This window comes from Anser cygnoides, unplaced genomic scaffold (genome assembly GCF_040182565.1).
Source record: "Anser cygnoides isolate HZ-2024a breed goose unplaced genomic scaffold, Taihu_goose_T2T_genome scaffold_71_1, whole genome shotgun sequence".
NCBI classification, from domain to species: Eukaryota; Metazoa; Chordata; class Aves; order Anseriformes; family Anatidae; genus Anser; species Anser cygnoides.
In genome coordinates, this window is record NW_027103085.1 from 383954 (window position 1) to 405536 (window position 21583).

Below are 21583 nucleotides of genomic sequence, written 5' to 3' on the forward strand. Positions count from 1 at the left end.
GTTGAATAAATCTTTAGGTCTTGATTCCCCAGCACACCCATTCCAGCCTGGAGTTGTCAAATCCTGGACTTCTGAAGAAAAGTGGAAGGGACTGTTTCAATTCTTGTTGACCGCATATACTGCAGTTACATTAGCAGGAAAAGGACCTTGGATGCATTATTCTCAGATTAAGGCGACGTCAGCATCATGGTAGATAGAAGCAACCGCACCGCTTAAGACAATAATGAGAAAAATCCATAGAACAGAATCTTGATACCGAGTCAGAAAGACATATGGATCTCTCTCTGATAGAATAATAGAGACAAATACTATGTTTAGTTAGATAGAAGGAAGTTTACAAACTTTGTATGTGTAAATGTAAACTCATGGTATGCATATGTTGTGTAAATGACTTAGCTTAGTATGCATGCCTAAATTGACTATTGACCTATCCACAAACATCGGAAGAACCTGAAAGACCATCAGTAGAAACAATTGTGCACACTTACTTTAACAAGGTCTGGGAAATAGTATGAATATGTTGGTTGTTTTTTTTTGGAAAGCGAACAAATATATATGTTTTGATTGTATATGACCCCTGTAGCCTGGACAATTCGGCACACACTAGATGGAGCGATCCCCTGTGCATCCAGCGCCACAATTAAAGAATGCCTGCTTTCTAAAACTCCAAATTGAGTCTTAGAGAATTTCTTTGACCGACTTTTACAGTAACAATCTCATGGACATGGTTTGAATGTATGCAGTGGGGATAAGTACAATAAGCATATTAATTGAATCAGCAAACTCATGGGACCAAAATACTCATTTTGAGCTGATAGAAGGGACTATGAAAATAGCAAATCAAACTGCTTGTTGGGTCTGTGCACACTTCCCTTAACATGCCAAAAAGAGGGGGGGAGGGACCCTTGGTTGGTATCCCAATTTCTGCTAATGTGAGTTGGAGGAAGTTATGGACCGGGACCCCCCCCCCCCCCCTTAATGTATCCATTGAAGTAGAGACTTAGGAATGGGAAATATACAATATAGATTCTCAGGAACTTTATTGGACATGTTTTCAAAGATGTAACCCTCCTAAAGGAACTGATAAGTTCGACTGCAAATGGGAAAATATATTTATAGGAAATATGACCAACTGTAATTGGACTATAGAAACCTCTATTCCCATAGTACATGGGAAGCTATCCTCATGGCCTGTTCCCAGAGGAAAGGGGTGGTTCTAGATCTGTGGAAAGACATCTAGGAAAGCATTGCCCTATAATTGGTTGGGAATTTGTACCTTGGGAGTAGTAGTACCTAATATAACCATATCGAGGATCAAAAATTTTGGCTCAGAACATTTATGGGGAGACAAAAAAAAGGGATAATAGGTGTTAGTGAATTAGAGAAGGCTATTGTAAACATTTATAATAGAAAAATTGTGAATCAGACCACAGATGCAATATTGGCTTTATAATGAGAGATTAGCAGAAATTTCATTACAGGACAGAGTGGCTATGGATATGCTTTTAGCCTCACAAGGGAGGCGTGTGTACAGTCCTTAATACAAGTAGGCGTGTGTATGTGGATCAGACAGGAAAAATTATGACAAGACTTGAATGAAATTTGGAAGCAGACCAAAATCTTACATGAGGTTCAACAGAATGACACATCATTTGGAATTTTTAAAATATGGAATTGGATGACATCCTGGTTTCCTGATTTAAAATTATGGGTGAAGAAAATTTTAGTTGTAATAATTATGCTAATGATTCTTTTAATTTATGTATATGTATTGGTACAATGTATCTGCATCTGCTGTTCAAAGTTAATCTACTAGAAAGGACATTAGTCTTGAATACAAGAATTATTTTGATCACCTTTCTATAACTGTGTGTATAAACACCTGTAAGATGGTACAGTGTTAGGTTGTAGTTGTTGCTCTAATATGATGAGGGTTGTAGTTTGCTCACTACAAAGCCTCAAAAGAAAAGAAATTGATACCAAGTCAGAAGGACATACGGTTCTCTCCATGGTAGAATAATAGAACCAAATCTGAAATGTTTTATGAACAGACAGCCCAAACCTCTTCTATGTTTAGTTAGATAGAAGGAAGACTAGAAACTTTGTATGTCTGATGCTACCTTACTCACTAATTAGTCAGCCTTATCTGTAAGACCATACATAATTGTATCAGTACGGGGAATGGAGCCAGGTAACCCAGGCCTGGAGGATGTGTCTGAAAAGAATAGGTGAGGAACTCATGGTATACATAGGTCCTTGGATACATAAATGACTTAGCTTATTATGCATGCCTAAATTTAAACAAGATAAGAAATAATCTGATGATCTGAGCACGTGCAAGAACTGGGTTCTTGTGAACCCAGCGAACATAGTGAGGAAGACTACTGACAACCACCAGAGACCCCCCAAAAGACCACCAGTGGAATGAGACATGTATGTCAGAGACATTTACATATTTCAATGAATTCCAGTAAATAGCATGAATATGTTAACTATTTATTGGAAATCCAATGAATATGTATGTTTTGACTGTATATAACCCCTGTAGCTTGAACAATTTGGCATGCACACTAAGTGGAGTGATCCCCTGTGCTTCCAGCACCGCAATTAAAGAATGCCTGCATTTTAAAACTCCAAATTGAGTCTTAGAGAGTTTCTTTGACTTACTTTTATGGTAACAGTATCAGTTAAACACTGACAAACACTTCTACTGTACCCCACTGCTGAAGTACTGCTAACAGTTTGAGCTATACTACGTTCTGGAAATAGAGGCTCCCTCACAGACTTACATAACCACCTGAAGAGGAATCTTTCTGCCTTTGGTGAAATACAGTTTAAACATTATGCTTTACCTCAGTTGAATTCATCTTATCAATGTTCCTACTTACTTGACAAAAAAAAAAAAATGGCTAAGCAAGCAAACTTATTTCATAGGGGAAAGTGTTATACCAGCATACATGGCTCAACATTAAAATACTAAGTTGTCTTTAATTAAATTTAAAAAAAAATAATGAAGAAACTGCTTTTTCACAGTCTGAAGTCACATCACTACATTTTGCTCATGAGAACAAAATTTACAGTCATGAGTTGCACATAAAGGATTTATTTTAAACGTTTTAAGGATAGAGTTACATCATAATTATAAAAATTACTTACAGAATTAACAGATTTAAAAGTGTTCATACTTCTAAATGCAGAAAACAGGGAACTGACTACATTGTTCAAAATAAAATAAAAATAATGAAACCGAGCTCTAAAGATGAAGTCATTACCTAATTTCAAAATGTGAATACAAAGACCTCTGAACTATACACATACCAAGAAACATCCAAATTGCACTAATGAAAGATGTAAAATACAAACAGCACAGCATTTTTAAGGAACCCAAAACTGCTTTTACCATAATTTTTCCCTGAATCATCTGTAATATATTCTGTCTGAAGATAAAGCCTCCCTTTTTAAATAATTCATTTAAAGAAGGCTTATGCCTATTACAATAAATAGGATTTTCCCCAAAGTATTTTAGTCTTCATGTAGTCCAACTTATTTTAGGGTTTGGCATTCAAAAGAAAAAATGTAGTGTTTTACTAATCAATTGTGATTTTATTTGTTCTTGAACAGAATACATGGTCCCTTCAAATGCTGTATGACACATACAACTGGAAAATTACCTTCTGTTGGCACCATGCTCGCCTCACCAGCACATTTAATCCTACTAACAACCATTAAAACAGCACAATAAGCAAATTCACAAAAAACTGAACACACAAAAAAAAGAACAAAACCCAAACCTAAACATTATAACATGCAAATTCAGTTTGTTACATTGAACGTTCTAACATTCTAAGCATGCAAAAAAAAAAAAAAAAAAGATGGCCTGGTTTTAATTTTTTTTTTTCCCTTTTTAAAAGTTTTAATTGGCAGCTTGACATCACACACACACACACAATACATAATACTACAGCAGGTAAATGAGAGAGGCCAATAACTTTTATACAAAGATCCATGTTTTGTGCCATCACAAGCCCTATGATAAATTTGGAAAGTAATGTTGCACCCCTAGAACAAGGGACCAACATATAGTTACCAGGTTAATGAAAGCACTGCATGCAGATCTGAAACATGAGCCTAAAACAAAGCCCAAAGCAGATGGCAGGGAGTGGAATTAGTCTCAAGCCACAAAAAGGTGGTTTAAGCTATAGAAAATAAACAAAACAACAAAAAACCACAACCTAACAACAATAACAAAATTAAGAAAAAAGATTAAAAGAAAAAATCATGCAACAGAGAGCAATGACATCTAAAAACTGCCATAAATTTGACAGTTTAGAGATTATATTCTAATTAGCAAAATACGTGTTGTATTAGTGTCTTGCATAAAACCCACACATGTAAGCTTAATGCTAAAAGTGTTCCAGTAAACCTCAGCTATTTCAAAACAAACCTTGTATTCCTTAGAAGTATAGCCCAAAATTCATTGTACTAAGTTATTCATGTATCTTGTTTGTAATCAATACACTCACTCATTCTTGTGCCACAAATATCAACTGGGGCTCACGGAGCCAGGCTCAGCTTTAAGATTTACATGCAGGACTCGTAAGAGTCAATAGAAAGCACATAACAGATCTGCAGGATGAAAGCACTGTGTTGCAAATCTGCTCACTGTTCAAAACACAAGGAAAATTTATGACTCAGGTACTTAGCGCTTAAGTACTAGATTGAGAAGCTGTGAACTGAAAGACAATAGTCTGCCTTTGGTTGCCCATGATGAAATACTGGACAGAATGCAATATAGTAGCAAGGGACAAAGGATTAAGGTATATTTATATGGTATTACCATTAAACAGCATAATGAGGCATGGGTCTTAAGGCTAAAATATGAAATCAGGCAAAGAAAAGGACAGAAGGGGTCTTAAACCACTTAGTTCTTGATATCAAGGATACCCACAATAAAGGTCAGATCTCTGATTAACAGCACCTCTCCTGCATCCTTCCACTGACTGCATAAGGTTGGATATCTATGTATTCCTTCTTTCCATCAACAGTGTCGACTGTCCTCACGTACTGTATTTCTGTAAAGCTGTACTTTGAACCTTGTAGAGCTCTGCTTTAATGTAAGCATGATAATTTTGCTGCTGTGCTTATCCTTGTTGCAGCTCTGTAGCTTTTAAAAGCTGCTACACTTCAACAACAACAACATAACCTTGATTTAGAACCAACTTGCAAGATTAAAACTGTGGAATGATTTGTCTGTTGTGGGCTGCTATTTACATCCACAATCTAATGCAGATGACTGAACCACTGAGACTGCCTATAGCTTCCATTAGATAGTACACCACTGGCATGCAGAATTCTAGTGTTCATAGAATGAAATTCATGTTAATAGCATACCTCTAAGCAAGTACACCACCAAAGGCAACAATGGGTTTAAGCTGTAGATTTGTCTGGTCACTTCTTACATGGAAAGGCCAGAAAAAGCAATAAATGGGGAACGTGCCTTCTTGAACCAAGATGGTTAAGAACAAAAGAAAAATGAAAAAAAAAAAAGCAAAGGAAAGGAAAGAAATACAGAAGACTGAGCAGAAGGCAACAAACACTTCTTCTCTAAAGGAGGTCTTCAATGTAAAAGGGCCCCACCCCCAAGATTGTATTTACCATGTTAAAGATTAACTACTCTTAGGCTTCTAAATCCACACACAAATATCCAGTTTGCTAGGTTCTGATATTAAATGAGAGACTACTGATTGCCAATGCATAGTCTAAAGTCTTCTTAAGTAGTATATATACTATTAAACTTGTGGCACCAAACACTTGGGTTTTGCTAAGAAACGTGTTTAACAAAACGAAGTACAACATTTAGGATTGAAGGCAGCTTTTTTTGTGTCTATTTTACTGGTTCCTACAACTTGTAAAAACTGGGACATTAACCTGCATTTTCTAATTAACTGGTTATACAGATTAAATATGTTTTTATACTTTAAAGCGTTTACACTAAAAGGTGCTTAAGTCAAACAATTGATATTCAACTGCCCTGTGACTACTAAAAATGCACAAGTATTTCCATGTACCACAAATTCTTAAAAACCTTAATGTGAAGTAAAGTGTAGAAACACAGTAGATTGATGTTACTTGTGTTAGGCACTCCTTACCGCTGCACAAAGCATTCAAACCTTTCAGGAAAGTCACTTCTGTATCAACCCGGAAAACAAAGGACTGCCAGTAGCCAAGAAATTAAATTTAATGTTACAAAAGAAGGTATATCAAAAATAGCAAACTACTTCCATGTGGCAGTTGAACAGGTGAGTGCAACGTTGAAGAAAGTTAAAATCTATGAAAAAAATAGATTACAATACTAGATTGACTTTATACAGCTTGATTTTGCAGCTGTTCTTTGCTTTTAACTCCCTCCCACCCAAATATATTGACTTCCTTCAAGAAAAGGAGTTCTCTTATGCAAAACGGATCACGTTCACATAAATGTTTGTATCATTCAGAACACAACAGCTTTGATGACAGAGACTGTGGCTTCACAGGGACATTTAAGCTTTCATTTAACTGAAAAGCAGTCAAGTCTTTGTGTCTACAAATTTTACATTTAATAGTTCCACAAAATTGGCAAAAGTTCATGTTGATGTCTAGGATGTCTTCACCAAATCATAGACATAAATATGGAAATCATCATCAAACTTGATGAAATAGACAGATGGTTTGGCTTCAACTTGATGAATGACCATGCCAGTCCGTTTTGATCCATCTTCTTTGGCATATTCCACTTGTTTGCCTACCAGGCTGTCCACAACTTCACCTGGTTCCCGTTCTGCAGGAGGTGAATCATCTGTAACACAAAAATACAGCATACTTTGGTAGACATTTATAGATTTATTTTCAATAGAGAAAACTGCAGTCTTCTTTAAGAAGTCTTCTTTTTAAATAATCACAAGTTTAAAATGCAGAGTACGTCTAAAACGAGTTGTTCAGACAAACACCTAACTATTGTCATGCTTCTAGAAAGTACAGTCACAGAATTATTATTTTTTCTTTAAGGTAATGCTATCTTCAATTTTATGAAGTCAAAAACAGCACTTCAATTGGTTAGAAAAGTAATTTTTTTGGCATGAAGGTTTACACACTAGTTACAGAATATATTTGTAGATAATTAAATTTAAACCCCCAACAGAACAAGGCACTGAGTCTCTAACAAAAAGGCAGGCATGCTAGGCGTCCCTCTCTTCACATGCTTTATTCAAAATGCCAATGCAAGCATGCCAGTGCAACAAAACCACATCTTCTAAGTTAAGTGTAAACTCCTTAATCAATAAGGCTGTTAAAAGGGGCTTTTGATTTCACACTGAAATGGATGCTGTTGCTTAAGTCTAACTATATTATTTCTAGCAAAATCTAGCCAGAAGTATCTTTAAGGACAATTCACATTATCTGAAAAAGATCCAGATTCAGGGAAGGGAGTTCATACTTTGGAGTGTCTTGGAAACAGAAGTAAATAGTAGATAACCTCATGATGAGCATGAAGGGAAAAAAGAACACATGAAAAACAATTCTTAAATGTGGAAAGCATATAGGCCTTTTCCCTTATTTTATTCCCTTATAAGAAAGCAAAGTAGAACTATTAAAAGCAGAAATACCTTACAATCCTTGTTAAGGTTTTGCACAGAGAACACATTACTTGGAGATGCCTGCTTTGAAAGACCTTGCTTTATTTGTGACCATCTTATTCCTAAAGAAACTTTTTTCCATTTGTGGCTCACTTTTTTCAAGCAACAGATATGTTATTTTTGTGTTGCAAATTTGCTCACTGTTCAAAACACAAGGAAAATTTATGACTCAGGTATTTAGTGCTTAAGTACTAGATTGAGAAGCTGTGAACTGAAAGACAATAGCCTGCCTTTGGTTGCCCATGATGAAATACTGGACAGAATGCATCTTTTTATAACTATGTATAATCACCTGTAAGATGGTAGTACAGTGTTAGGTTGTAGTTGTTGCTCTGATATGATGAGGGTTGTAGCTTGCTCACTACAAACCCTCAAAAGAAAAAGAAAAACCCCATGTTTATTATGTAGTTACCTTCTTTCATTCCCTTCACATGAACTCTCATTATCCGTTCCCCATTCAATACTAATTGAATCCATATGTTTGTTTTCCTACCATCAGAAATTCTAACTCAAGCAAGATAGCTTTTCTATCTGTTTCTAATAAAACTGCATGATAATTTTCACTTTTTCTTTTATTCTTTCAACGTCAGCTTCTGAGAAGAAAATACACCGAGCCTCACTAACAATGAGAACTTTGCATTAGGAAGAGTAAATATTTTTTGAAGGTGGAAATTTAGAATGTTGTATACAAAATGGGTATACAAAACCTGATATTAGTGAGGAAGAGTTTCATCCTTCCCCAATTAATATATGGTAATGTAGCAAAAATAAATACTTGCATAACTTGCTGTTACTATCCTTCTTAAACTTTTGAGCATGATCTCTAAGTAATATCATAGATTTTTGTACTGCTTTTGCTATTAATGTTGTTTGCTGTTCTTATAGCTTAAAAGGTAATTTTGTTTTCTAATTCATTAAATTCATAAGAATTTATGTTAGACACCTACTTTTCTAATATAGTAATCAGTACTGTAAAGGCAAATTAATCAGAACTTTTATGGAAAACACAACAAACTATTCCGAACACATAAGACTTCAGTTGTAAGAGATCAAAATGTTCATGAGGATAATTTAAGACATCCCACCATCCAGTTTAAATGTGAGCATATACAAAATACATATACACTCTTTTCAAGCCACAGATATATCATTTTTTGGTAGACTGGAAAAAAATATCTAAAAAAGTAAGATTACTACAGAGGCTATGCAAGTAAGTGCCACCTGTTCACTCAGCCATAAGACTATTTATCATCAGTGCTAGATCTGAAGGAAGACAGTCTCAAACCTCAATGAATGAGTTTTAACTAGTATTTATGTAGTGCATTGCATAGCCAAACACTAATCATCTAATTATTAATTCACTTTAAAGCTAAAATTGCCTCTCTGTCAGAAGTGCTTTTTAGGTGCAGGGAGAGTACAATATTTTTGACAATTTTTTTTTTAATATATATACACTGGCTATCCAAATCTCTTGAACAATATTAATTATGTGAAAATGCTTCTATATTAATAGGAAAAACACCAATAACTTTCACTTCAAGAATGGAAGAAAAAATATCCCTCCTAACCTATTGAAACATTTTTCCTGTTACTGCGTTTAAACATGAGAGAAAATGAGTTTTCAAAAGACTAGTGCTTCTTTCCTCGAAAGAACTACTCAACAACTTTTCAAACTGAAGATGCCTACTCAAACTAAATTAATCTGCCTATTTTAGTTATCCCCAAAACATTATTCTTAGAAGAACTGCTTTAGAAATGCAAATCCAGAGCCTGTCAAGGAGCTGTGACACTTCTGTAAGAAAACAACAGTGGAAGGCTTCTAGTGTGTCAGTTTCCAGTTATAAAAAAAAACTTCAAGCGTTCTCTCTTCCACAGAAGTATGTACATCCATCAGAATTAGGCATGACTACAGAACAGTATTTTCCTGTATTTATTGCATACTTCACCACTGATTCAAGTGAAATATTTCAAGAGTTAATATGTGTATTTTCTGTTGTGCTATAGTTTTGATACTTTTAAGAAAACATAAAAGGGAGTAACAAACAAGACCCTTGTTTGTCATCTCTCTTTTCCATAAATAAACCATAAGCCAAACAGTAATACAAAGAGAGATGCCGCTTCCTAGAAGAAAAAAGTAACTGGCCTACTCACTAGAATCAGGCATAATGCGAAGGTCACCTTCTTTATAATCATCTAAGAGCTGGTACATGTACAAGACAGGATCTTTCTCATAGGTAATATAAAACCATGTGTTCATAATAGGAGCTCGAGCCAAGACCATCCCCCTCCATTCATCTTTTGAGCCATCCTCTGTCTCAAACATATGTTCCACAGCTTTGCCAATCATTGTGTCTGCCAGGTGGGCATCGCTAATTCGAGATGAAGCTGAAATGACATAAGTTCATAAATCCATTAAAAAAATACAGACGTAAGTCTTTGTCAAAAATAATCTTTATCCAGATTCATGAATAAATTTGTTTGAAAGTTAGTCAATTCACATATAAATCAAATACTGTCTATTCCAGATAGTTGAAGATTAAAAATCTGCAGAACTTTAGGAATTATTTTAACATGTTAACACTCATTAATATTTTCCATCACTGTACACCTCCCGGTCCAGATTAAACAAACTGTTATAATGCAAGATAAAGGGAGACCAATATATGCCATAGCAATACATAATGTCTGTGTTTTCAATATTTGTATTGTGGGGGGAGGGTAGAGGAGGAAGAGAGGCTAATCACAGAGCAGCTCTATGAAATTATTAATGAAAGTGTTGGGTTTAGTCCCCCCAACCTCATTCTAGAGACTACTACTGATCTCTTTGCAATCAGGAAAAACAAGATCTTACTCCTTTCATAAACAAGTAATTACTAGGGTAAACTTGAACTTTGTGAAAATTTGGATTATCTGCAAAGTGACAAAAAGTGATTAAATAAAATTTAAATGTTCTGATGTTATCTTGGGGGAAAGTCAGGAGAGATTGGTGGAGAACATTTAATATTAAATGACAACATATGCATATATAGGAATAACCTCTTACCAACTCTGTCTGGAAGGACTTCAAGTGCTGAAACTCTTTCATCTTTGTGCAGTTCTAGTCCATACACACAATCAAATCCATCATACTTTATAAGATAGAGAGAGGGATTTACAGGAACTTGATCAAGAACTGTGCCCTTCCATTGTGTTACAGGTCCACTCCCTTCTTTCCAGCCATGCTGTATTCTGCAGCCTACAATGTTTCTTCGTGGCTGAGAAATAGGTTTGCTTGGTCCCACATTGTTTCTATGCTTTCTGTACACAGATACAAACATAGTATTAAACAAGTACATACTCAAAGTTCTACTCTGGCAAGAGCTGTATGCTTTAAGAAGGCAATATATTATTATATATTAATTAAATTAAAATTATAAAGATGCAATAAATTCTAATACATACAGTTTAGTGCACATTATTCAAATTAGGGTATAAAGCATATTCTATTATACTGGAAAAAAGAAAAAAAAACATTGAGAAGTAGCAAAACACTTTCAACATTTTGTGTAAGGTTGCTTTCATAATAGTAGTTTCCAAACCTAGCTTGCTTAAGCCAAAAGAACTATTTTACCTAGTGCAACAATGAACATAAACTCATTTGTTAAAACCCTAAATCAGGTCTCAAAGAACAGCGTTACCTGACAGTACTATAGCTTTGCTGCTTTGTTGCTCTCTGCGGAACAGTAAACATAATTCCCTTACCACAGGAGGAAGAAGTCAGTGGAAACTTTAGTGGTGGTTGATTAAAATTATTCAAGGCATTTGTTTTCCCTAACCTGTGTTGTCACCTGAAAGAAATTTCACTTCCCTCTGCACTTGCAGGTATCTTTGACTTCGAGTGTTTTTAAAGACACACTGTAGTGACAATATTCTTCTAACATTCCTTTTTAGTACAACACAAGAAAAATTATATGCAAAGGTAAAAGCAATAACATAGATACCCCTTAAAGCAGAAAACAGATTAAATATACTTTTTGCATTTCCTCAGTTTTTTAATGCAACTTGCATGGAAAGATTTCCGCTAGTGAATATCAGTTTTTCAGATAAAGTCATGTAAGCTATTTCACAGTTTCAAACCACTAAAACATTATTACACAAGTTTTATTCTACTCAGATTAAAAAACAAAACAAAACAGTTTCAATTAAAAAACATGAGCGTTACAACAGTACATTGGTGATAAACGTATATTATATTTATTTTAGCCTGTTATGATACACATATTAATTCCTAAAATGATATTTTGAAGGTTGCCTGATTAAAATTTTCATGAATGTTAGCTAATTCCAAAATAAATTTCTGGATTAGTTAATTAAATGGCAGTAAAATATACTTGAAAACATACTAGTCATGCAACTTCTAAAAAATGAAAAATCAGTTGCAGAAAACAACATCCACCCTTAGATTAGTGACAGTGACCAAAGAGAAACGTCTCCAGGAACAATGTATGATAGAGTTCCAAAAGAGACAAATAGCAATCATACAAGTAAAATCTCATAATCAGTCTTAAAGAATAATGAAAAACAGTACATAAAATTAGTAATGCTGAATATGTAATCATAATTCTATTAAAAATAAGATGTACAATTCCTTCAGCAGTTTGTCCCACCTCCAAATTTTCATTCTTCATGAAGATCTTAGCAGAGCTCCACATTATCTTTTGTCAAATTTCACTTTTGTGATGATTTAATCCTTATCAAGGATGTCACCCTGCAGTTCATACTCCTAACTTAGGTAACTGATTATTATAGAAATGCTAACTTCTATTCCACTTAAGAGGCACTCCCCTGCAAAGTTGGTTCTAATTTTACACAGAAACTTGAACACATGCTCAAATTCTAGTTTTTGATCAAATCTTACTTTTTTTTCCCTAAATATTCCAGTTTAAAGCATCCTAACAGAATAAAACTAACTACTACTGAACCTAAAAAGTTAAAATTGAAAAAGGTAAAATAATGCTTATGTTTAAATTCATGTTTATGTTCGTGTTTAACTACATAATTTTACTTTATGCCTATAAAGCATAATCATAACATTTAAGTTTGCACAATTAAGTGAAAAGCTTAAGCATTTTTTAAAAATATCATAGAAAAAGATTACATAACTAAGTTCAAACTGGTAATTACCTTTTAAAGTGCCTTGGAGAAGACAAAGAGCATTGTAAATGCAGTTACAAGTCAAGCAGCAGTTAGGTATACTCACAGTTCAAGTTATTCTTTGCATGACGGTTGTACTACTGAACAAATATTCATTCTCATTTGGAGTCTCTCATATTGCAAGAAATTATTTTCTAATGAACAAATTGTCAAAGAAAAACTACTTTTGCTTGCACGTGAACATGTGCTAAGAAAGAAAACATAGGTTTCTAACTGATAACAAATAATAGCTACCAGTATGCTTTCAAATAAGACAATAGCAAACCTTAAACCATTTTTTTTCCAATAATGTGTGGTGTTTTGTTTTTTTTTTTTTCTGACGTGCAGAATAATACAAATGTACATAATTTGTGATTTAACCTGGCAGGCAGCTTAACATCACACAGCTGTTTGCACACTCCCTCCTGTACCCCACAGTGGGATGGGGGGGAAGAATTGAAAAGAGAAGTGCAAAAAGTAAAGTGCAAAAACGTGTGGGTTGAGATAATGACAGTTTAATAAGAAATAAAATAAAAAAAAGAAAAAAACCCACACAACAACAACAAAAAGAATACACAAAACAAGTGATGCACAATGCAATTGTGCATTACCAGCTGACTGATGCCCAGCCAGACCCTGAGCAACAGCAGTCCTCCCCTAACCAACTCCCCCCAGTTTTTATTGTTCAGCATCACGTCATATGGTATGCAATATCGTTTGGCTAGTTTGGGTCAGCTGTCCTGGTTCTGTCCCCTCCCAGCTTTTTGGGCACCCCCAGCCTCCCCCCTGGCAGGGTGGTATGAGAAGCTGAAAATCCTTGACTTACTGTAAGTGCTGCTCTGCAACAACTAAAACATCCCTGTGTTATCAACATTATTCTCATCCTAAATCCAAAACACAGCACCATACTAGCTACTAAGAAGAAAATTAACTCTATCCCAGCTGAAACTAGCACAATAACCTTTTGAGATGCTATAATCAGAAAACCCAACTAAATATTTTCCTTCTGTTTTATTGGAAATATCTTTAAAATTCCACAAAGGTTTGTTCTTAAAGACTGAGATAACATTTGAATTCCCTAGACAGTCAATATTTCAATTTCCCTATGTATGTAAAACACAGTCAGGAAAAACAGATAATAGCAATTTCTAAAAATAGTTCTTGATGCATCAGATACATCCTCATTTTAAATGGCCCTTCAATTGCAGTAAGTTTCAGATCCTCTTACTTATCTTGAAGGCAATAAGTTGATAAGTAAACCTAGTTACATGAAAAAGTTTCATTAGCAGGACTAGATATTTCATAGAAAGTTCAAAGAAATCTCAAAAATAGTACAAATGAGGCAGAGTAACAATGGTCAGTACAATTTCTGTCTTTCACGGTGCGAAGTAGAAAAATTATTTAAAATATGGTTCAAATTATAATTGTGATCAAACTAAAACAGTGAAAACTCAATAACTGAAGTTATTAAGCAGGTATTCTTTATTATGGCACCAGGCGTGGGGGGGATCGCTCCGCCTAACACACACACACTAAGGGTTACTGGCAGTGTGCTTATATTAGTGGGACAAACACACACACTAAGGGTTACTGGCAGTGTGCTTATATTAGTGGGACAAATACATATTCATTTCATTTCCCATAAGTCTCTTGCATATTCATCAGGTCTCCGAAGAATCATTAATGTAGGTTCCCGCCCCTATTTGCATGCGTACTGGAATCCTTGGGTGGTCATCAGGCGTACTCTGGTGGTCTTTTGATGAAGGCCAGGAGTCTTCTAAATTCCTGACCCTTACTTTCTTTGACAGACTTCAGCAGTCAAGCCAGTACTTTCTGGTTCTATTATCTATGCACACAGTCTTTTACTCCCTTATCTTTGGGGTCGTTAACATACAATTGTGCTAGCTAAGACCTAGGAATCAACATCCTTTATCTTGTTCCCTGTCTCAAGTCCCCCCTTTGCTTTATCCTAAGCGAATTATTTTGCTTATAACACTCCTTGATTCAAAGTTTTCATAAAATTCTTACCAGTTTCTACATGGTGCTCGATTTGGTTACACTTACAGGTTTCATAATCACCTAGTCCTTTTATACAGCACCAAAATCTACACTGTACTAATACACAGGTTAAGAATACTAGTATAAGGAAGATACATATTCCTATAAACAATTGCTTAAGCCAAGAAAAGTTGGGTAACCAAGAGGTCAGTTTGTTCCATAATTCTCAAAAACCCCAGGAAGTGTCATCTTGAACTACCTTATGTAAGATCTTGGTCTTTTCCAAATACTTTTTTGAGATCAGTCTCAATTCGTCCTGCCTCATTTACATACATACAGCAACTAATATTTATTAAAGTGCATATTTCCCCTTGGGAGGCTAATAAAAGGTCTAGTTCCTAAAACATTCTTATTGATTTGTAAGGCCTGCCATACAGTATCTCAAAGGGGCTTAGTTTTTCCTTGGTCCTAGGCCTAGTTCTAATTCTAAGAAGTGCGCCATGGGTAGCGCCTGATACCAATACATATTGGTTTCTTGACAGATTTTAGCAATCTGTTGTTTTATCAAATGATTCTTTTTTTTTTTTCTTTTTCCACTTGGCCACTCACCTGTGGCCTATATAGAGTGCATAGTTGATAATCAATCCCCAGCACTTTGCTGACTTGTTGGGTCAATTCTGCAGTGAAGTGTGGTCCCCTTTCAGATGACATTACTGAAGGTACACCAAATCTCAGTATAATTTCATTCAACAATACTTTGGACACTTCTCTGGCTTTGCTAGTTCTACACGGGAATGCTTCTGGCCATCTGGAAAAGGTGTCTGTTAGTACCAATAGGCATCTAAACCTCCCTTTTCTTGGGAGTTTGAAAAAATCAATTTGCCACTGTTTCCCAGGAACATTTCCCTTCCCTATTGTTCCCATCTGGGGTTTGATTCCTGTCTGTGGGTTATTTTTAAGACATATGACACCTGTCTGACAATGGTATACAAATTAGGTCCTATCCATGTCCTACTTAAAAACTGTTATAAAATTTCAGCTCCCCAGCATGTTTTATTATGTTCTCCATCTAATATAATATGGTATCACAATTCTCCCATCATTTATTTGTGCTAAACCTGTAGGTAACATTTTCCATTTACATCTTCAATTAATTGCTTATCGATCTTAGAATATTCTACTTCATTTTCTAAGGCTTTTGTTAATGCCTGGTTTTCTGTTCCTGGTACTAGTGCCAAAATTTGACTCTCAGATGCCCGTTCTGCCTCCCCTTTGGCTTCTGCATCAGCCAATCTATTTCCTTCTTCCAATATCAGTTTCCCCTGTTTGATGTCCTTTACAGTGCATAATGGCAACTTCAGTAGGCAGGTATACCGCTTGGAGTAACTTCAGTATCTCTTCTGCATGTTTAATTGAGGATGATAAGAGTCCTCTCTCCTTCCAAATTGCCCCGTGTGCACGCAAGCACCACACCAAAGTCATATTTCAAATCTGTCCATATGTTAATTCTTTTCTCTTTTGCCAGCTCAAGAGCTCTTACCAAGGCGATGATTTCAGCCTTTTGGGCTGATGTTTCTTACCACATACCCTGTGCATACCCTGTGAGGTGAATTCCCTGGCAGACGAAGCTGCTGCCATCTATATAACAGTCCTCTGCGTCTTCTAGGGGTGTTTCCTTTAAGTCTGGTCAGCTGGAGTATACCGTGCCCATGGTCTTGATGCAATCATGAAGGGGTGATCTGGAAACTCTGTTACTAAGGAAAGAGGCTGGGTTCACGGTATTAGTGCCGAAAAAATTTAGTAAACTAATAGTCCATTCCACACACTCCTTTTCTTCTTCGGTAGCTATCAACAGATCATCTATGTATTACAGCAGTGTCCCCTTTTCCTGAAGGGGTTTTCCAAGCTTCAAGATCACAGGCTAACACAGTCCAAGTAAGCTGAGTTTTTCTTCATGTATTGGGATTTTCCCATTCAAAGGCAAAGAGTTTCTGGCTTTCAGTCACCACGGGCAGGCAGGAAAAGGCATCCTTTAAATCTAGTACCGTGAACCAAACTTGACTGTTTTCTAATTTTGTCAAAAGGTTATAGGGGTTGGCTACTACAGGGTATAAATCTTTTGTGACCCTATTGATGGCCCTTAAGTCCTGGACTACACAATAGGTTCCATCTGCCTTTCTAACCGGGCCTATATGGAGTGTTATATTCTGACTCATATTCTACTAATAGTCCATATTTAAGAAAGTTATTAATTATTCCTTCCATTCCCCTTCTGTCTTCCACCTTTAGTGGGTATTGCTTTTGGCATACCTTGGGAGCATTTTCCTTTAAATCAAAATTATTTTTTTTCAGGTACTACATTCTTTGCTCCCCCGGGTATTCCTGTAGCCCAAACTCCCAGATACACTTGGTTCATAATTACATCCATTCAGGGAGTCCTGTCTGGAGCTTTCTCTGGACTCACCAGGGATAGACTTAAGAGTTTAATATGTTACTTTTATTTCCATTTTCCCTTGGTCAAAAGAAATTTTTGCATCCAATTTTTCCAGCAAGTCCCTTCCCAATAAGGGCCGTGGCGAACTGGGTAAGTATAAAAATTGATGTATTCCAATCATTTTTCCCAATTTAAATTTCAAGCATTGCAAAAATGCCTTTTCCTGTTGGCCAGTTGCTCCTATTACATTTATAGACTCAGCACTTTTCCAGAATCAATTTTTGAATTAACACAGAGAAAGAAGCTCCCATAAGCAACAAAAAAATCCAAGCCTCTCTCTTCGTTCCCTAGCTTTATTTCAACCAGTGGACCTGCTAGGGTAGATGCCCCAGGTCTCCATCATTCCTGTTCTGACTGTTGCAAGTTTATCCTGCAACCTAAGACAATCCTCTTTTTTTTTTTTTCCTTTTTTTTTTCCCAATGTCCTTCCTTCTTGCAGTATGCACACTGGTTCTGTCCTCTAAACCCTCCTAAAGTCCTTTCTTTACCTTTATCAATTCCCCCTTTGCCCCCCTCCTTCTCTCTTTCTGTTCTAGTGCAGCCACTGTTTGTCGTGGCTATCACCTTAGATAACTTCTGTCCTTTGCATCTTCCCTATTCCTAAATGCTTTCCACGCTGCATTCAATAACCTTTCTGGGTCTCCCAAGTCTTGTCCCTCCAATTTCTGTAATTTCTTGCTATTTCTGTAATTCTTGCTATCAGGGGCCGATTGCCCTAGAAAGAGGCTAGCCAATTGCCTCTATTTGTCTTCTGAAGCCAGGTCCAAATTGTTTTTTTTTTTCCATTGCATTTCAAAGTTGGTCCAAAAATTCCATAGGGGTTTCTTTTGGACCTTGTTGGATACTATATATGTTTGAATGATTTATAGATTTCGGAACCGGTTCTCAATTCCCAATTTAATCAGATTTTGGTATTTACATAACTGTTCATAATTTCCGGGGTGATTAGGGTCTCAGAGGGGGTCGGTCAGGGGAATGCAATCATCTACAGTTCCCTGAGCGGTCCCATTGGCAATCTGAGCTCGCACATGAACTCAGGCTGTTTTAAGAATTAGCTGGTTTTCTGTTTCCATCATCTCAATCATCTCCCCCATCATTAGATCAATGTCTCCCCAGTCTGGATCCTGATTTTTTTTTTCTCTCTATTAAGTCCACCATTGGTTACAATACTTAATTAAGGTCTTACAATTAACATTTCCTCCAGGTGGTCCACCAGTGTCCCTCCAATGGGCCAAGATACAACCCAGAGGGGTCTTTTTATCAATAGTACTCAAAATTCTTCCCATTATGATGTCTTTTCTCAATCTCTTACACTTCTTCCATCTCCAGCCATATTCCTCACGGAATAGCGGAACCGCGGATCAGGACTCCGCACTCACTTCGCAGCGATGCTGCGTCTCACTCACACAGCACAATCACGCAATCACACAAAGAGGCCCCTTACACCTTTCACTCAAGCAACACAAAACAGCAATCACTACTACAAATAGTATCACTTATTACAACAAATTTCCCAGTATAAATCGTGATCCATTAAGCGTTTTCCGTTATTCAATGTCAAGAACACATCCAGAGTCAAAGTGCCAGAACAAATCCAAAACGAAAACAAAGTACTGACTAAATCACATGGACTCCCAGTGGCTAGTAGTACGGGACCAAATGTAGAACGTCTACAAAACAAAGTACTGACTAGATCACATGGCATCCCACTGACTAGTAGTACAGCACCCAACATAGAACGTCTTCTATGCTTTACGGGTACCTTCCAAACCAACAGTATACCAACCAAACAAAATTCCAAAAAGAATACCTTTACAAAAGATGGTCCTTGTCTGTCCCCCCAGTGAGCCAGCTGAGGTGAGGAGTCCCTCCGAGAATCTCCCGGGCACGCCTAGAGAGTCCTACATCTCAGCGGCTCCCGCAGCCAAACAGAGAGGGTCCCATCTGGGTCGCCAAACTAAAACAGTGAAAACTCAGTAACCAAAGTTATTAAGCAGGTATTCTTTATTACGGTGCCAGGTGTGGGGGGGGATTGCTCCGCCTAACACACACACACTAAGGGTTACTGGCAGTGTGCTTATATTAGTGGGACAAATACATATTCATTTCATTCTCCGAAAGAATCATTAACATAGGTTCCTGCCCCTATTCACATGCGTACTGGAGTCCTTGGGTGGTCATCAGGCGTACTCTGGTGGTCTTTTGATGAAGGCCAGGAGTCTTCTAAATTCCTGACCCTTACTTTCTTTGACAGACTTCAGCAGTCAAGCCAGTACTTTCTGGTTCTATTATCTATGCACACAGTCTTTTACTCCCTTATCTTTGGGGTCGTTAACATACAATTGTGCTAGCTAAGACCTAGGAATCAACATCCTTTATCTTGTTCCCTGTCTCAATACTATAGACTATCAATAATATCACTGATAGGGGGATTGTGTGATCAGATAATTTTTATAAATTGTTTTTCCTCAATATGAGGCACATTACTTGAGGAAGCAGTTTTAGAGTACTTTCTGTACTCCTTCAAAAACCATTATTCACTTCTGAAATTCATTTTCTTAGAACACTGGGGTGGCCTCAAGTGAGAAGAGGTCAGGGGCTGCCCTGTGACAGATGCAACTGGTTCCAGCTGGCTTGGCAACATCACCACAAGCCAAAGTTGAGCCAATCAGCAAAGTTGGTGGCGCCTTTGTGAAAACATAAAAGAAAGCGCAAAAAAGGCTGGACAGGCAGAGAAGGGGGAGGGGTGTAGGGAGAGAGCAAGAGAGAGCGTGAGGGAGAGAGAGGGAGCACGTGAGGGTGGTGGGGAGCGGGGAGAGAGAGGGAGAGAGCAAAGGGAACACCAAGTTCAGAAAGAAGGAGGTGTTCTATGGCACCAGAGTAGATATCCACACTGTAGTCCATGGAGGACTCGTGCTGGAGCAGTCGGATATTTCCTGACAGGAACTGTGGCCTGTAGAGAACCCATGCCAGTGCAGGGGAAAAGTATGGGGGGAAGGAATAGCAGAGAGAGCAATCCTTATGTACTGGCTATAAACGCCCCTCCCCACTTCCCTGTGCTGCTTTGGGGAGGAAGAGAGGGTAGAGGAATCTGGAGTGAAGTTGATCATGGGAAAGGAAAGGTGTTATTTTAATGTTTGTTTCTTACAATTCGAATCTATTTTAATTGGCAATAAAATAATTTCCCCTAACTCAATTTTCCCTAACTCAAGCCTCTTTTGCCTGCAACCGTAATTGGTAAGCAATCTCCTTTTTATCTTGACCCATGAGCTTTCTCATCCTATTTTCCACCCCTGCCCTGCTGAGGAGGGGGAGTGAGCAGATGGGTGGGAGTTTGGCCCTTAGCCAAGTATAACCTGCCACAGTAAGTGTGAAATTCACAAGGGATAAATTCAGTGGTAGTTGAAAGGATAAAAGCTAAGAGACTACTGACTGATCTGACAATAGGGTCAGCTTCATATTCATCACTACCTATTGACACTGACAGAGCGCACATAAGAACTGCTCTTTTGCAGCTGACCTATAACCATGGGAACCCCTTCCAAAAGAGTCAGTAAAAGGGTCAATGGTTAACTAACATTAGTTAAGAAGAGTTCAGAAAGCTAATCCACACAGCTCATTTTATCACTTCCTGAGTTCCCCTGTTCCATCCACTTGGCTCCTCCCTTCCCCATGGACTTTCTGAACCTAGTTTAGAAGTTTTTGAAGGCCCTATGGCCTTCAAATGCCAGTAGACTTGTTCCTCTTTTTCCTTTAAATGAGGAATGTAAGAGTCATCATAACTAAATCAACTATAAAGTATGCATTACTAATTCATGGTTGGCTATAACAGCTCAGAGTAGCATCAGCATACATTTTTACATAGGCATTCATATCCCACTTGTTTAGTATAAACATGTCTACAGCACTACTTACTGTTACCTATTCATTTCAAAAATGTAAGTAATGAATATCAAATATAAACAACTCTATACTAGTCTCTCATTCTCAGAGAAGTCAGTGAGCAGCACACAAAAAGTCATCTTGGTTTGGTACAAAATAAAACCTTTACCAAACAATTCTAAAACAGTTAGACTAGGCTAAATTAACATAAAACTCAGTTGGGTGCTTAAGTTAAATGCCTCAAAATCATGTGACATAGGATCACAAATTAATATGCCCCATAAAAGCCTTTATGCTAACAAATATACAACCTATTTAGCTATTTGAATAAGCGTATATCAACAGAACAATAAAGACAAATCTAGCC

The 21583-nt window shown here is 36.9% G+C and overlaps 2 protein-coding genes across 11 annotated transcripts in view; both read right to left on the minus strand.

The window, feature by feature from the left end:
• Window positions 1-21583, minus strand: part of LOC136789574 (uncharacterized) — a 266555-nt gene that overhangs the window by 87678 nt on the left and 157294 nt on the right. The window lies entirely within an intron of this gene.
• Window positions 3009-21583, minus strand: part of LOC136789576 (spindlin-Z) — a 57198-nt gene continuing 38623 nt past the window's right edge. For 6 of the 7 annotated variants that reach the window (XM_066989653.1, XM_066989647.1, XM_066989648.1 and 3 more), the window contains 3 exons: window positions 10714-10967; window positions 9822-10055; window positions 3009-6835 (listed from right to left, as the gene is read on the minus strand). In XM_066989653.1, the coding sequence (XP_066845754.1) occupies window positions 6636-6835; window positions 9822-10055; window positions 10714-10967 (688 nt within the window). In that variant the 3' untranslated portion in view covers window positions 3009-6635. Of the gene's footprint in view, window positions 6836-9821; window positions 10056-10713; window positions 10968-11347; window positions 13394-21583 lie in introns of those variants that run through there. The other variant, XM_066989652.1, reaches the window with a different exon arrangement.